This window comes from Protomyctophum parallelum, assembly GCF_964188405.1.
Source record: "Protomyctophum parallelum genome assembly, chromosome: 13".
Classification (NCBI taxonomy): Eukaryota; Metazoa; Chordata; class Actinopteri; order Myctophiformes; family Myctophidae; genus Protomyctophum; species Protomyctophum parallelum.
This window is the reverse complement of record NC_139708.1, coordinates 9,122,434-9,139,946: the sequence shown is the minus strand read 5'-3', so window position 1 is coordinate 9,139,946 and position 17,513 is coordinate 9,122,434. Positions and strand designations below refer to the sequence as shown.

General features: G+C 47.3%; 1 protein-coding gene across 2 annotated transcripts in view; it reads left to right on the top strand.

The window, feature by feature from the left end:
* The window catches only part of LOC310869369 (uncharacterized protein), a 37,330-nt gene that overhangs the window by 19,156 nt on the left and 661 nt on the right, over positions 1-17,513 (top strand). For both annotated transcript variants that reach the window (XM_083780073.1, XM_083780074.1), the window contains exons 20-36: positions 690-813; positions 1,109-1,280; positions 2,063-2,275; positions 4,346-4,490; positions 5,384-5,590; positions 5,798-5,902; positions 6,623-6,775; positions 8,860-9,108; positions 9,804-10,016; positions 10,826-11,038; positions 12,229-12,390; positions 12,644-12,772; positions 13,587-13,675; positions 13,800-13,923; positions 15,172-15,380; positions 16,035-16,143; positions 16,575-16,747. In XM_083780073.1, coding sequence (XP_083636199.1) covers positions 690-813; positions 1,109-1,280; positions 2,063-2,275; positions 4,346-4,490; positions 5,384-5,590; positions 5,798-5,902; positions 6,623-6,775; positions 8,860-9,108; positions 9,804-10,016; positions 10,826-11,038; positions 12,229-12,390; positions 12,644-12,772; positions 13,587-13,675; positions 13,800-13,923; positions 15,172-15,380; positions 16,035-16,143; positions 16,575-16,747 — 2,789 coding nt within the window. The remainder of the gene's footprint in view (positions 1-689; positions 814-1,108; positions 1,281-2,062; positions 2,276-4,345; positions 4,491-5,383; positions 5,591-5,797; positions 5,903-6,622; positions 6,776-8,859; positions 9,109-9,803; positions 10,017-10,825; positions 11,039-12,228; positions 12,391-12,643; positions 12,773-13,586; positions 13,676-13,799; positions 13,924-15,171; positions 15,381-16,034; positions 16,144-16,574; positions 16,748-17,513) is intronic.

Below are 17,513 nucleotides of genomic sequence, written 5' to 3'. Positions count from 1 at the left end.
ATGTCACCCTAGTCTAGCCTGTATTCAAATGCAAAAATGACTACTTTTATTAGAACTAGAAGGACTGTCGATGTGGATTTCATTTCTCCATGTCATATGAACATGCAGCAACAATAAAAAGAAAATCTCCAATTTATTTCTCCCGATCCCGATCAAAATGACATGATCGGCTCCGATTTCCGATCACGTGATGGGATCGGGACATCCCTAGATGATCTGTCCCAGGCCACTTTAGCCCCAGGTATATAGTTTACCATGGGGTATATTTGATGGCTTTTGTACCTGCATTCGAACCCGGGTCCAGCAATGCTGAAATGTCCACCACTAGAGCTAGAGCAGCACACCTGCTAGCTCATGGGAGAATTATATAGAATGTTAACCTTCAGGCAGCAGTACCACTTATCAACCACTAGGTGTCCTACAAGACCACAGGATCTACCTTTTTAGAGCAGCAGGGAGGCCAAATGCCACCACAGACTAGTCCAAATAGCATTTGATTCAATAAAACAACACTGTGTGTGTGTGTGTGTGTGTGTGTGTGTGTGTGTGTGTGTGTGTGTGTGTGTGTGTGTGTGTGTGTGTGTGTGTGTGTGTGTGTGTGTGTGTGTGTGTGTGTGTGTGTGTGTGTGTGTGTGTGTGTGTGTGTGTGTGTGTGTGTGTGTGTGTGCGACATGTGTGTGTGAGACCAGGAGAAGAAGCTATTAGAGGAGAGATCGTCGGACCTGAGCTGCAACCTGGCTGAGGAAGAGGAGAAGTCCAAGAACCTGGTCAAGCTCAAGGCCAAACACGAGTCCATGATCTCTGACCTGGAGGGTCAGTCTGCAGATCTGCTATTTTCAGAGCGTAACACCCAAGTGCAACCAAGTCATTTAGTTCTACTGGATCTCTTCTCCACTAGTCCCTCTAACATTTTAGTCTAGTTTTTATTTGTTGACCAAATTGTTTTAGTCATCATTGCTTAGTTTCCTCAGTGAAAGAAAACGTAGACGACGGACATTTTATGCCATAGTTTTAGTCGCCGAAACACCCCTGACCTCTCACCCTATTGAGGTAATAATGATGATAACGTGGGTCAGTGACGAGGTGGTGTGTCTCGCTGTGCTTCCAGTGCGTCTGAAGAAGGAGGAGAAGGCCCGTCAGGACGTGGAGAAGGCCAGGAGGAAGCTGGACGGAGAGCTGGCCGACCTCCACGAGCAGCAGGCTGACCTGCAGGACCAGCTGGCAGCGCTAAGAGCACAGCTGGCCGCTAAGGAGGAGGAGCTTCAAGCCACGCAGGCCCGGTAGCTAGATAATTAACAACACCTCTTGATTGTTAGTTAACCACTTAAACAGGATCAGTTTAACCCCCCCCCCCATGACTTATTAGCCCTGGATTCATGGACATGTTTTTGTTCTCGTCGCATTGATTCCTAAGCCAATAATGTGGTGAACGGTGACCAAGTCTCTCTTACTGAATTATTGGCTTTCAAATGCGGCAAAATCTCAATGAGGAGAATGGACTGTGCTTTAAACCCTCTACTAAATAAGCTGGATCTGAGCTGGCTCTGTACTTGAACCGCTTTTTTATGGTGTACACCAAAACTATTAGATCTGCTATTTCTTGGCTAATGTTCCCTCCATTTACTATCAAGTAACTATTGATCCCTGTGGGTAAATTTGTCCTTTTATATATTGTAGTCATGACGCCATCTTCATGACCAAACTTTGTAATGAAAATGTGGTCTCACTTACTTCCTGGACTACAAGTCAGTGAAGTCACACCTCTACGCAAGGAGGAACGGTGGCACCAAAGCATTATGGTCATTGTAGGAATACAGCAATCTATCAAACTCTAGTCAAACACACAGACAGTATTTTTCTGGGCATAGGGTGTAAATTTCAAATTCTGCTATTGTTATCTACTACAAATTGTCCCTTTAAAGAATCACACTCTGCCTTGTCCTCGGTCTCTCGCCATGTAGTGGACGCGTCGAATAACACAAGTTAAATGTGCAGCAGGTAGATAGCCTCTCTCTTTATATTATCTCTCTCTCTCTCTCTCTCTCTCTCTATGTCTCTCCAGGCTGGAGGAGGAGAGTGTCCAGCGTGCAGCGCTACTGAAGCGGGTGCGGGATCTGGAGGCTCTGCTGTCGGAGCTCCAGGAGGACCTGGAGGCGGAGCGGGCAGACCGGGGGAAAGCGGAGGCGGCGCGCAACGATCTAGCCGACGAGCTGAACGCCCTCCGCACGGAACTGGAGGACAGCCTGGACACCACGGCCGCACAGCAGGAGCTACGGTCAGTCACCCATAGTTAAAACACAGTTAGGAGCTACGGTCAGTCACCTATAGTTAAACACAGTTATAGGAGCTACGGTCAGTCACCTATAGTTAAACACAGTTATAGGAGCTACGGTCAGTCACCTATAGTTAAACACAGTTATAGGAGCTACGGTCAGTCACCTATAGTTAAACACAGTTATAGGAGCTACGGTCAGTCACCCATAGTTAAACACAGTTAGGAGCTACGGTCAGTCACCTATAGTTAAACACAGTTATAGGAGCTACGGTCAGTCACCTATAGTTAAACACAGTTATAGGAGCTACGGTCAGTCACCCATAGTTAAACACAGTTATAGGAGCTACGGTCAGTCACCCATAGTTAAACACAGTTATAGGAGCTACGGTCAGTCACCTATAGTTAAACACAGTTATAGGAGCTACGGTCAGTCACCTATAGTTAAAACACAGTTATAGGAGCTACGGTCAGTCACCCATAGTTAAACACAGTTAGGAGCTACGGTCAGTCACCTATAGTTAAACACAGTTATAGGAGCTACGGTCAGTCACCCATAGTTAAACACAGTTATAGGAGCTACGGTCAGTCACCTATAGTTAAAACACAGTTATAGGAGCTACGGTCAGTCACCCATAGTTAAACACAGTTATAGGAGCTACGGTCAGTCACCCATAGTTAAACACAGTTATAGGAGCTACGGTCAGTCACCTATAGTTAAACACAGTTATAGGAGCTACGGTCAGTCACCTATAGTTAAACACAGTTATAGGAGCTACGGTCAGTCACCTATAGTTAAACACAATTATAGGAGCTACGGTCAGTCACCTATAGTTAAACACAGTTATAGGAGCTACGGTCAGTCACCTATAGTTAAACACAGTTATAGGAGCTACGGTCAGTCACCCATAGTTAAACACAGTTAGGAGCTACGGTCAGTCACCTATAGTTAAACACAGTTATAGGAGCTACGGTCAGTCACCTATAGTTAAACACAGTTATAGGAGCTACGGTCAGTCACCTATAGTTAAACACAGTTATAGGAGCTACGGTCAGTCACCTATAGTTAAACACAGTTATAGGAGCTACGGTCAGTCACCTATAGTTAAACACAGTTATAGGAGCTACGGTCAGTCACCTATAGTTAAACACAATTATAGGAGCTACGGTCAGTCACCCATAGTTAAACACAGTTAGGAGCTACGGTCAGTCACCTATAGTTAAACACAGTTATAGGAGCTGCGGTCAGTCACCCATAGTTAAACACAGTTATAGGAGCTACGGTCAGTCACCTATAGTTAAACACAGTTATAGGAGCTACGGTCAGTCACCCATAGTTAAACACAGTTAGGAGCTACGGTCAGTCACCTATAGTTAAAACACAGTTATAGGAGCTACGGTCAGTCACCTATAGTTAAAACACAGTTAGGAGCTACGGTCAGTCACCTATAGTTAAACACAGTTATAGGAGCTACGGTCAGTCACCTATAGTTAAACACAGTTATAGGAGCTACGGTCAGTCACCTATAGTTAAAACACAGTTATAGGAGCTACGGTCAGTCACCTATAGTTAAAACACAGTTATAGGAGCTACGGTCAGTCACCTATAGTTAAAACACAGTTATAGGAGCTACGGTCAGTCACCTATAGTTAAAACACAGTTAGGAGCTACGGTCAGTCACCTATAGTTAACCAACCCATTAAGACCTGGAACGCATCTGTGTCACCTTAGCTTTTAACCATTGTTTTATACTTTAGCTGTCGCAGTCCCGCCCTCGATGAGTGGCCCGGAAGAGAATTTCCCATACATTTTTCCTATAGAAGTATTTATTTAAAGACATTTAAGCCTCGGACAAAGCCAACTCGGCTCCAACTCGGCTCCTGACACGCGTGGCGTGTGCGCGTGTGTGTGTGTGCGCGTGTGTGTGTGTGTGTGTGTGTGTGTGTGTGTGTGTGTGTGTGTGTGTGTGTGTGTGTGTGTGTGTGTGTGTGTGTGTGTGTGTGTGTGTGTGTGTGTGTGTGTGTGTGTGTGTGTGTGTGTGTGCGCGACTGTGCGTGTGTGACATGATGCAGGGCGAAGCGTGAGCAGGAGGTGTCCATGCTGAAGAAGGCCATGGAGGAGCAGGGGAGGAGTCATGAAGCACAGACACAGGACCTCAGACACAGACACAGCCAGGCTGTGGAGGAGCTCACTGAGCAGCTGGAGCAGGCCAAGAAAGTGGGTCACACACACACACACACACACACACACACACACACACACACACACACACTCACACTCACACACAGTCATTCAGAAATGTTCATTATGAATTTTTGAGGGGCGCTAGCCCCTCCTATGCACAGCTTTGTGGGTGTGTGTGTGTGTATGAGCACGAAATGTGCTCAGCTGATTGGCTGAGCACGGAATGTGATGTACAGTATGATGATAAGAGCGCCCCTTATTTCACACAAGTGTAATTTTCTCTTGTGCAACTGATGTATTTATTTCCAGCTGAGGGATTGACACTGTGAGAGCTTGTTTTAAGGCGAACGCATACTCCACCTTTAGGACCACTGCAGTGGTTGGGAAGACTACAACATGACGTCATGCTGTTTTTACTAACAATCGCAGTGGTTAGGTTACCACCTTAAAACTGGAGCATGTGTCCCGCTTTAATACTTGTGTGTAATATTATTTTTAATAGGTCTCTGATCTTTCCTATAGCAGTGGTTCCCAAAGTGGAGTCCACGACGTATAGCCAGGGGGTCCACGAAATAATTCAGATTTTTTTTTCTTTTTTTTCAAATATGTTTTTTTTGTCAGTGAATTATGGTACGCCTTTGGATAGAAAGTCACTTTCAGTTAGAGTTCGTTAGAGTGCTGCAGAGGCTGAGTGACTGTGACCAGCTAATGGTCGTCGTTGACGCTTAATTGATGCATCAAGGAAGGCAATTATGTGTCTGCACTCTCAAATAGGTCTACATCTATTCTTCCCCCCAAGGGGTACCTGGGCCAAAAAAGTTTGGGAACCCCTGTCCTATTGGTTAAACTCATATATATATATGTGTGTCCGTCCGTCTGTCCATCTATCCGTCCATGTGTCTGTCCGTCCCTCTGTCTGTCTGCAGTTGAGGGCCAGTCTGGAGAAGTCCAAGCAGGCGGTGGAGAAGCAGGCTGTGGAGCTGAGCACTGAGCTGCGCTCGCTGACCAGCTCCAAGCTGGAGCTGGAACACAAGAGGAAGAGAGCCGACGGCCAGCTGGCCGACCTGCAGCTGAGCTTCAGCGACAGCGAGAGGCAGAGGGCCGAGCTGGGCGAGCGCGTCACCAAGATCACTGTGAGTCATCAACACATGCACAGTTCATTTAACTCTGAAGAGTGTACAGATTGTTCTATTTACACTATCGGAGTTACAGACCTATTTAAAGGTCTTTATTTGATTCCATTTGTTTCATCTTGGCGAGTGTGTCTGTCTTTCTCTTCTTTGTACCTCTTTTTCTGTCTTTGTCTGTGTCTGTCTCTAACTCCTTTCTCTCTGTCTCAGTTGGAGTTGGACAATGTGACAGGTCTGTTGAATGAGGCAGAGGGGAAGAACATCAAGATGAGTAAAGACGTCTCCAGCCTGAGCTCTCAGCTACACGATGCACAGGTGAGGAACACCTACCATTCACCAGCTAATGTGTAATAATAACATTAGAGTATAATGTTGACTTTTATAGTATCTCAGAGAAACTGAGACACAATTCAGCATTCAACTGTAGGGGTGTAAGAAATAATCAGGTAATCAGATGTATCGACCGGCAGAAATGCATCAAATCTTATTTGAGATCAAGAGTGTTCAGAACCGAGTAAGAAGTGTGCCTCATTTCATTCTTTGTAACTTGTATATAGAAAATAACAAACATCATCACAAATGTTGAATCTGCAAACATAACTAACAATAACTTATTGTTGAGTCCCAGTGCACCTGTTCTGCACCCTGGTCTAAATTGATCCCATAGATTAGTCAAATAATTAGTTATCAACCAAATAATTATTATCAGAGCAATTAATGAGTGTAGAGATGTCTCTCTCCTTTCTTTTTTAAAGAGTAATTGATTATGCAAATAATCCCTCAACCATTCCAGTCTGAATATAAACTGAAACACACTCATACGTTGTATGTCTCAAAGGCTCTTCTGTTCACCCTTCATCACCCTTCCTACCAAGCTCTTCCTCTCCTTGCACTCTTTCTCATCCTATATGCTCTCACCTAGTTCCTAACTTGTCCTTCGACCATCTCTCTTCCTCGCCTCTCCACACCTCTTCCCCCCCTTTCTCCTCCTCTTCCCCTAACCTCCCTCCCTCCCCCCTCCCTCTCCTCCTCCAGGAGCTGGCGTCGGAGGAGACGCGCCAGAAGCTGAACCTGACGGGCCGCCTGCGGCAGGTGGAGGATGAGCGGAACAACCTGGCGGAGCAGCTGGAGGAGGAGACGGAGGCCAAGTGGGCCGTGGAGAAGCAGCTCTCTAGCCTCAACATGCAGGTCAGTAAGCTGTGGAGAAGCAGCTATGCAGCCTCAACATGCAGGTCAGTGGGCTGTGGAGAAGCAGCTCTGCAGCCTCAACATGCAGGTCAGTAAGCTGTGGAGAAGCAGCTCTCTAGCCTCAACATGCAGGTCAGTAAGCTGTGGAGAAGCAGCTCTGCAGCCTCAACATGCAGGTCAGTAAGCTGTGGAGAAGCAGCTCTGCAGCCTCAACATGCAGGTCAGTAAGCTGTGGAGAAGCAGCTCTCTAGCCTCAACATGCAGGTCAGTAAGCTGTGGAGAAGCAGCTCTCCAGCCTCAACATGCAGGTCAGTAAGCTGTGGAGAAGCAGCTCTCTAGCCTCAACATGCAGGTCAGTAAGCTGTGGAGAAGCAGCTCTCCAGCCTCAACATGCAGGTCAGTAAGCTGTGGAGAAGCAGCTCTGTAGCCTCAACATGCAGGTCAGTGGGCTGTGGAGAAGCAGCTCTGCAGCCTCAACATGCAGGTCAGTAAGCTGTGGAGAAGCAGCTCTGCAGCCTCAACATGCAGGTCAGTAAGCTGTGGAGAAGCAGCTCTGCACTGTCTGCAGCCTCAACATGCAGGTCAGTGGGCCGTGGAGAAGCAGCTCTGCAGCCTCAACATGCAGGTCAGTGGGCTGTGGAGAAGCAGCTCTCTAGCCCCAACATGCAGGTCAGTAAGCTGTGGAGAAGCAGCTCTGCAGCCTCAACATGCAGGTCAGTAAGCTGTGGAGAAGCAGCTCTGCAGCCTCAACATGCAGGTCAGTAAGCTGTGGAGAAGCAGCTCTCCAGCCTCAACATGCAGGTCAGTAAGCTGTGGAGAAGCAGCTCTGCAGCCTCAACATGCAGGTCAGTAAGCTGTGGAGAAGCAGCTCTGCAGCCTCAACATGCAGGTCAGTAAGCTGTGGAGAAGCAGCTCTGCAGCCTCAACATGCAGGTCAGTAAGCTGTGTTGAAGCAGCTCTGCAGCCTCAACATGCAGGTCAGTGGGCTGTGGAGAAGCAGCTCTGCAGCCTCAACATGCAGGTCAGTAAGTTGTGGAGAAGCAGCTCTGCAGCCTCAACATGCAGGTCAGTAAGCTGTGGAGAAGCAGCTCTGCAGCCTCAACATGCAGGTCAGTGGGCTGTGGAGAAGCAGCTCTGCAGCCTCAACATGCAGGTCAGTGGGCTGTGGAGAAGCAGCTCTGCAGCCTCAACATGCAGGTCAGTGGGCTGTGGAGAAGCAACTCTGCAGCCTCAACATGCAGGTCAGTGGGCTGTGGAGAAGCAGCTCTGCAGCCTCAACATGCAGGTCAGTAAGCTGTGGAGAAGCAGCTCTGTAGCCTCAACATGCAGGTCAGCGTTGGTCAATGCTGTTACAGTGTCAGTCCAGGCACAGACACAGGTCAGTAGTGTTACACTGTGTTCTAAGCGTCTGCCTGAAGCCAACTGCCAGGTATATATTTAGCATAGCTACCAGCCATAGTGGCTTGCAGCTTTTTAAGAGGGTTCTATGACTAAAATACCCATTTTGCTAAATAGTTACAACAAGGAGTCTGACAGTTTCATTAGTCAATCAATGGGTGAATGTACTACAAATTGTAAAGAGTGCTTTGGATAAAGGCTCTATATAAATGTACCGTTTAAGGAGCACTTGCTAAACTTTCAGCACAATAACTGATTATGCTAGAGCTAGACCATCCAAGGCCGGCATCCATGGTCTTAAAAATTCCTTAGTAGTCAAACTCTGCACAGCACAGCGCAGAGTCAAATGCATTAAAACCAGGAAAGCATCTGCGCCATTTTAGATTTTATACTTTGGCTATTCAAAAATAGCAGATATACAAGCTCATAGTGCTCATAGTAATATATATTGAATAAATATATATTTTAAAAATGAACGTGACATTTTGAACTCAAATCTTTGCTTCTGGGGTCCCTGGAACCTGAGATGGGGGTCTGTGGCCAAGTATATATACTTTTGGGAGTCCTTGACATGACAAAGTTTGAGCACCACTGATATGTGGTGGCAACATACGCTTTTTCGTTTTTTAACTGCTAGGATTTAGAAGACATTTGTAGAATCTAACCATGGACTGTCACGCACGCAGCTGTCCGACTCCAAGAAGAAGCTGGACGAGCTGTCCGGGGCGGTGGAGCTGCTGGAGGAGGGGAAGAGGCGTCTGCAGCGCGACCTAGAGGTGGCCAACGGCGAGTACGAGGAGAAGGCCTCGGCCTGCGACAAGCTGGAGAAGACCAAGATGCGCCTGCAGCAGGACCTGGAGGACGTCCTCATGGACCTGGACGGACAGAGACAGCTGGTCTCCAGCCTGGAGAAGAAGCAGAGGAAGTTTGACCAAGTCAGTTTTATGCACCTCTCTCTCTCTCTCTCTCTCTCTCTCTCTGTCTCTCTCTGGCAGCGAGCATGCTCACCTGCAGGCGCCCTTTTGAAAAGTCCCAAAAGAAACATTCCGCACAAGCGTATATAAACTTTGTGTTCTCACTGTCTTTGTCAACCATGTAATGAACATTTTGTTACTACTCCTGTAACTGTGAGAAGTTGTGAAGCTAGAAACAAGTACAGTATCAGACAATATCAACACCTCCGTTTAGTGTTTAAATTGTACTGAAATATATTTTTTGTAGCATAAACCCAGTCAAATTGAATGCCTGGGCCCAGGCCGTAGCGTAACGGTCTGGGCACCGGACTGGTAATCCAGTCGCAGTGTGCCGCGGGTTCGACTCCCGGACCCGACACGGCCTTTACTGCATGTCATCCCCCCATCTCTCTCCCGTTTCCTGTCAGCCTACTGTCTGTCCCTTCAAAAATCAATAAAAGGCGTAAGCCGCAAAAAAATATCTAAAAAAAAAAAAAAAAAATTGAATGCCTGAACTCCAAGGGCTTGTCAGGGTGGGGGTTTCCCAGTTCAAATATGATTATGTTGGGAGGTCGTGGCCTCTGACTGTACTGACCTACGACCTATCCCATCTCATTCTCCTCTGCTGCCACTCTCTCTCTCCCTGTCTCTCTCTCTGTGTCTCTGGCCATGGTCAGATGCTGGCGGAGGAGCGCTCTGCATCTCTGAAGAACGCAGAGGAGCGTGACCGCGCCGAGGCGGAGGTCAGGGAGAAGGAGACGAGGCTGCTGGCTCTGGGCAGGGGTCTGGAGGAGAAGCAGGCGGCGCTGGAGGAGGCGGAGAAGGCCATCAGGGCCCTCCGCGCCGAGATGGAGGACCTCGTCAACTCCAAGGACGACGTGGGCCAGAGTGTACGTGTGACTACACTGAGAGATGTCAACATGCCGTTACTTACTAGCTGAGGAATGAGTTAGCGGAGAGGATATCCTTCTGTTGTAGCTTTACTAATCTGGAAAGAGACTGTGAAAAACGTTCATAGGACTGTGTTAGCTTCTGATAGAGTTTTAGTCAACAGTAGCAACAGTTGTATCTGCCAGGCATGTACAATTAATGTCAGTTTGATTGATTGGTTCTCATTGAAGACATTTCTGATGACTACAATCTGTCTCAATCTCAACAGATGGAGGACGTAATTGCAATGAACTACAATTTAAGATGGCTGCACATTTAATGTGCTAGCTAGCTATATTGTAACATACTCAGGGCTCATCAATTGTGTCTGTGGCAAAGACTTGGTCTTGTCTGTGGCAAATGTATTATTTTCTTTTTTATACACCATTACAGGTATAATATTCTGTTTTTGATCAAGACCCACCTGAATGTAAAGTCTCCAGGGTTTCTTACTACGACACTATGATGGCATATTCCAAATAGTATAGTACAACTAGTACTAGTGGTTATCATCAAATGTTTTATTTGCAAGGCAAGGACCACTTTAACTCTGAGAGTGTACTAATGGAATACAGGTCAATTTGGTTCCATTTGTACACTCAGAGTTACAGACCTGTTACGGCCATTCAGTGCAAGCTCTTCATGTGTTTCTGGTAATATTATTTTCCACTCATTTTGTACATCCGTGGTGAAAGCATGGGCGACGACGACCCCCCTGGTCCTCCTGATGTTCCATGGCGTCTCTCTCTCTCTCTCCCGCCACACACAGGTCCACGACATGGAGAAGGCGCGGCGCAGCCTGGAGGCCATGGTGGAGGAGATGAGGACGCAGATGGACGAGGTGGAGGACGAGCTGCAGGCGGCCGAGGACGCCAAGCTGCGCCTGGAGGTGAACGGCCAGGCGCTCAGGGCGCAGCACGAGAGAGACCTGCAGGCCCGCGACGAGGCCGCAGAGGAGCAGCGGAGGACGCTGTTCAAGCAGGTCAGTGGAGTAGTGAATGTAGCGAAAATGGCCGATTTACAAGCTCACAGACGGGGCACGAAGCGACGCGGTGGGAGCTTGTGGATCTGCTATTTTCACTACTTTGGGTCTTGAGCTGAAAATGTTGGGAACCACTGCCGTAGACACCTGAAGCGTGACATATTTTTGTCACGGCATGGCTGCAGACCAAACTGTCTAGAACAGAGATTGTCTGTACAATGTAAAACCTGTGTACACTACTACAGGACCATATATATGTGTACACAAATATCACTCTAGATTTCACAGTGTATGTACAGTATGGACATATCAATTCCCACAAAAGTAGACCAATCACGGCTCATGCATGGTTCAACCATAACCCTAATGGAAACTTAACAGCACCCAGAGTGTAGAGTAGGAGAGTAGCGACACGCTTTGATCTCGCCGCCACAAAGCGGGTGCCTATGGGCTATAGTTCCAAACATTGCTCCTATGGCTGGATCTATCCCATTGAGATAGAATGAGCACTTCCGCATTCCATTGTTACAATGGGAGTCAACGCTAGTGTTGCCACTCTCTTACTAGATTACTCTGACAGCACCTAACCCTACAGTACTTACCATCAAACAACTCTGAAGTCAAAGATTTGTTCTCCACCTTGACGCAGCATTGTTCTCCACCTTGACGAAGCAATGCGATTTGTGCAACTTCAGTTACCAACCATTAAATCGTGTGCACACTTGCTATCGATAGCTATGGCTGCAAAACCATTAAACATTAACCTGTCATCTCTGCTTATATCTCAAATATTTGTAGCGACACATACGACCCTCCCAAACAAAGTCCTGTTCATTCACGAGACAACAAGGTTCTAATGTAAATCTCTTGAACAAGTCTGTCCTCGCCTGTCCGCTGGCATGTCCCCTCCACCACCCCTCCCTCTCTCCCTCCACCACCCCTCCCTTCCCCCTCCCTCCCTCTGTCCCCCACCCCTCCCTCTCTCCCTCTGTCCCCCACCAATCCCTCCCTCCATCCCTCTGTCCCTTCCTCCCTCTGAACCCCCCACGCACCCCTCCATCCCTCTGTCCCATCCTCCCTCTGAACCCCCACTTCCCCCCCCTCCCTCCCTCCCTCTGACCCCCCACCCACCCCTCCCTCCCTCTGTCCCCCCACCCCTCCCTCTATCCCCCACCCCTCCCTCCCTGCAGGTGCGTGATCTGGAGGTGGGGCTGGAGGAGGAGAAGAGACAGAGGAGTCAGGCCTCAGGCAGCAAGAAGAAGCTGGAGGCAGAGATGAAGGACATGGACGACCGGCTGGAGGCCGCCAGCAGGGGGCGTGATGAGACCCTTAAGCAGCTCCGCAAGATCCAGGTTAAAATACACACAAGGACAGACACACACGGTTGCACGCACACACACACACACACACACACACACACACACACACACACACACACACACACACACACACACACACACACATGAATGCCATATAGTTCACACGAGTGTCACACAGAAGTCGTGTCACAATTTTTATTTAAAAACAACATACAGATAATGAAACAAGCAACGGTTTTGGACATGCAAGGTTTCAACCTGACAGCGACTCCTCTCTCTTCCTCAGGGCCAGCTGAAGGACCTCCAGAGGGAGTTGGAGGAGTCCCGTGCTGCCCACAAGGAGGTGCTGTCCTCAGCCAGGGAGTCAGAGAGGAGGTCCAAGACCATGGAGGCAGATCTGATCCACCTCAATGAGGTAGGCCTACAACTGAACTACAGATGTGACATTCCAACTCTTCACGCTTTCCTGGTCTTTTCCTGAAGGTTTTCTGTAGGAAAAAAACTTCCACACACCTAGAAATCTGGCATTTTCTGAAAGTTTTCTGAAAATGCATGTTTTCCCTGCAGGTTTTATTCAATTATTAGCCTTGCTAATTCTACTCCTTTACTACTGGGGGAAAAAGCAGAGGAACTTTATTTATTCATGGAATCTGAATAGAATTAACTTTGACAAATGCCCCCCTTTGTCACTAACGTCCTGTTTCTGACAATGCACTGAAAATCCATCTGAACTGCCAATGTCAAGTTCTCAAATGGCACATATGGAGGAGCTGAAGGAACCGGATCCAACATTGAGGAACCAGAATCCGTTTCCGGAACCCTGTCAGAGCTGGAATGTGGGCTGATTTACAATGACTATAAACGTGGTTCTCAAACTTTTGCATTTCAATGACCACCATAACTCTGAGAACGTACACAGGTCCATTTGGTTTCATTTTTACACTATCAGAGTTACAGATTTCTAAGGATCCCAACACCAGTCTGTTTACACATAATATTTGCAAATATGGAGCTTTCATTTAACTGTGAGTGAACAACATTTGAAACCATAATGGACGTAAGGGTCTATTTGGTTCCACTGAGGATTTCACCTCTCTATTGATAGACTTTACTCTCTTCGTCTACAGTTTATTGTCACATCTTGTGGTCAGACTGAATAACATGAGGTTAAAAGTGTATATATTCAAACTACTGTATATTGATATCCCTCTCTCTCTCTCTCTCTCTAGGAGTTGCTAGCAGCTGACAGGGCTCGTAAGCAGGCAGAGATAGAAAGAGATGAGCTGTCTGAAGAGCTGTCCATCACCTCCTCTGGGAAGTGAGTGATGTGACAGAATGTCATTTGCATGGTCGGCTCTAAGTTGTCGTCAGCCAACCTCTAACTTTTAACCTACTGTACCAATAATTTAAAAAAGTGCTAAAAGAGGTCTTCTCTCGTCCAGCTCCCTGCTGTGCGACGAGAAGCGTCGTCTGGAGGTGAAGCTGAGCGCGGTGGAGGAGGAGATGGAGGAGGAGCAGGTCATTGTGGAGAGCCTCAACGACAGGCTGAGGAAGAGCCAGCAGCAGGTAGGAGGTGCCAGGAGGACACGCCCACTGAGGGTGCATGCGTTTGGTCCGACGTACTAACAGTCCTACCCCCTTTCTGAAACCAGCTCCTCGCCACTCGCCCTACACACTTGCCCTCGATATGTGTGTTCACGCGAGGCTGCGCCATATTAAGTGTTGTCCGAAACCAAGCAGCCTTGAGTGGAAGTGGCTTATAAAGCCCTCAAGAGCGAGTCTGTGCCGATCTAGACTCGATTGCCTTGTGCAGCCCTGCTTTCTGTCCGCATGGAAACCGCGACCTACAAATGGAAGTACCACTACAAATAAATGATAAATAAACTCCTCCTAAACAATCTTCATCTGATGCAGAATAGACAACGCTCCAACTGATGTTCACAAGGGCTCTTTATTTACCCCACTGTGAAAAACTATAAATTAAACCACACAAACAACTTTTAACACAATGATTTATAAACACCATGGATGTATATGTCATTTTTGACAGTCATGCTGTATTTCCTTTTTCCATATTAATGAAATCCACATGTCACACAAACATACACGATGCACTGCAATATAACTGTACAAACAAAATAACAGGTAACACAATTGCATGATGGTAACCATGGCAACGAATAGTGTCTGTTTCCTGTTTCTTCACAAGGAGGGCGAGTGTATCTCCAAACAGTTTTTTAAACCCAGCACCCTAATCAAGGGAACTTGATTCAGCTGGAGGGGCACTTCCTGACGAGGGAACCTCCCGAGAGCACTTCAAGTCAAGGGACTGGTTTCAGAAAGGGCCCTACAGTCATGAGCCCGACACCTAACCTCAGAGGAAGCCACGGGTTAGCTTAACCTGCCACGGGTTAGTTGTAAGCTGGCACGCATGTGCCAGCTTACGGGAGCCACGGGTGAGTTTTAACCCGACCACGGGTTAGTTGTAACTTGTAACTAGCCACGCATGTCGGGACTCGGGAGCCACGGGTGAGTTTTAACCCGACCACGGGTTAGTTGTAACTTGTAACTAGCCACGCATGTCGGGACTCGGGAGCCACGGGTGAGTTTTAACCCGACCACGGGTTAGTTGTAACTTGTAACTAGCCACGCATGTCGGGAGCGACGGTGTTGTCGGTCTAATGCCTGTGGGACTGTTGGTATGTCTAACAAACGTATGCACCCCGCCCACTGGACCCTTCTGTACATTAGTGTTGAATTTGACAGCAAGTACTATTACGATATGGTGAGGTTGTGGTGTGTCATCCCATGCAGGTAGACCAGCTGGGAGGGGAGCTGGCGGCAGAGCGCTGCTCCTCACAGGGCAGAGAGGGCTCCAGGCTGCAGCTGGAGCGTCAGAACAGAGAGCTGAAGGGCAAGCTGCAGGAGACGGAGGGCCAGGGACGCTCCCGTCTCAAGTCCTCCATCATCACCCTGGAGAACAAGCTCCGAGAGACAGAGGAGCAGCTGGATATAGAGAGCAGGTCCGTGTGTTAACTATACTGTACGTAGTGTTGTGTGTTGTGTGTAGAGAGCCTGGGGTCCGTTGGTGCGTGTGTTAACTATATGTAGTGTTGTGTGTAGAGAGCCTGGGGTCTGTTGGTGCGTGTGTTAACTATATGTAGTGTTGTGTGTTGTGTGTAGAGAGCCTGGGGTCTGTTGGTGCGTGTGTTAACTATATGTAGTGTTGTGTGTAGAGAGCCTGGGGTCCGTTGGTGCGTGTGTTAACTATAATGTAGTGTTGTGTGTAGAGAGCCTGGGGTCTGTTGGTGCGTGTGTTAACTATAATGTAGTGTTGTGTGTTGTGTGTAGAGAGCCTGGGGTCCGTTGGTGCGTGTGTTAACTATAATGTAGTGTTGTGTGTAGAGAGCCTGGGGTCTGTTGGTGCGTGTGTTAACTATATGTAGTGTTGTGTGTTGTGTGTAGAGAGCCTGGGGTCTGTTGGTGCGTGTGTTAACTATATGTAGTGTTGTGTGTAGAGAGCCTGGGGTCCGTTGGTGCGTGTGTTAACTATATGTAGTGTTGTGTGTAGAGAGCCTGGGGTCCGTTGGTGCGTGTGTTAACTATATGTAGTGTTGTGTGTAGAGAGCCTGGGGTCCGTTGGTGCGTGTGTTAACTATATGTAGTGTTGTGTGTAGAGAGCAGCAGGCCAGCACCAAGGGTCTGCGTCAGAGAGAAAAGAAAGTTAAGGATCTGACCAATCAGATGGAGGAGGAGAGGAAGATGAATCAGCAATACAAGGACCAGGTACATGCACACACAGGCACACACGCACGCACGCGCGAGCACACACACACACACACACACACAGGAACATCCTATGTGTGTATCGATTTCATTGAATATTAATATATAATAATTAAATACAGAACAAAGCTGTTCTGTTAAATACAGAAAAAAGCGTTTTTGTGCGACACTTTTGTATGACAAAATTCAAAAATCAATTTACGGAATATATACAAAAACTACAAATACAAATAGCTTTTGTGTCGTGTGTGTGTACAAAATTAGTAATAAAGAAACAAGCACAATTGTTCAATTAGGTCATTGATAACCGCTAAGAAGATAATTGATAGTTGCAGCCTCACACACACACCAATGCACCTGGTGCCCCTAAGGCCTTAATTGTTGCAGTGAGGTGTACTGTGTTGTGACCTCCTGCTGTCCCACCCGTCCAGGCGGAGAAGGCCAACGTTCGGGTGAAGCAGCTGAAGCGTCAGCTGGAGGAGGTGGAGGAGGAGGCGCAGCGCACGGCCGCCTCCAGGAGGAAGATGCAGAGGGAGCTGGAGGAGGCCAACGAGACCAACGATGCTCTCAACAGGGAGGTGGCCTCTCTGCGCAGCAAGCTCAGGTATACTGCACACAATCACACACACAGCAACCACAACAACGTCTTATGAAGGATAATTAACACCGATAATATCATTCTAATTCTAATTCTAATACACAATATATATGCAGAACGTTTACTGGTCACATGCCATGCCCAAACTATTTGAATGAAATAAAGGAATTCCATTATGTCAGTTGAAGTGTAAGTTCTACCAACACTTTGAATTCCCCCCCAAGTTTCCAAAAACGTCCTACTCCAACTGTAGTGTTTCTACATAAATATATGCCTGACCAAAATCAAGCATTTACAAATTAAATGGCATGCAGAACTCTATTTGTTCTTAATGACATCATCTACTATATCAAATACAAGTTGTCTGTAGCAGGCGAGTAGATTGTGCCCAAATTATGGACATTATGCCCGACATGTCAAATTGGTCGTTTGTTTGGCCATGGTTTCTGAGCCTATCCTATTTCACCCTCGCAATAGAGGGTATGCGCGTGACATCATCGTACCTGGAAGTTATGCGGGAACGCCCACTGAGTGGCAAAAAACTACTTTCTGGCCTTGACAGCCCATTCATCCAAACAGAAAAGTCCTGTCTGATTGCATTAAACAATGTTAAACTCACCAACATTGCAGCTGTACGAAAAGCTTGAATTATCCTCTTTCTATCTGCAAAGTTTGTTTCATAAACATTTACCATAGAAACGTTTGGAAGTGCTTGTTTTCAATAACACAACATTTTGCTGCCTCCTGCATTATGTGACATTTAGAAACAGGT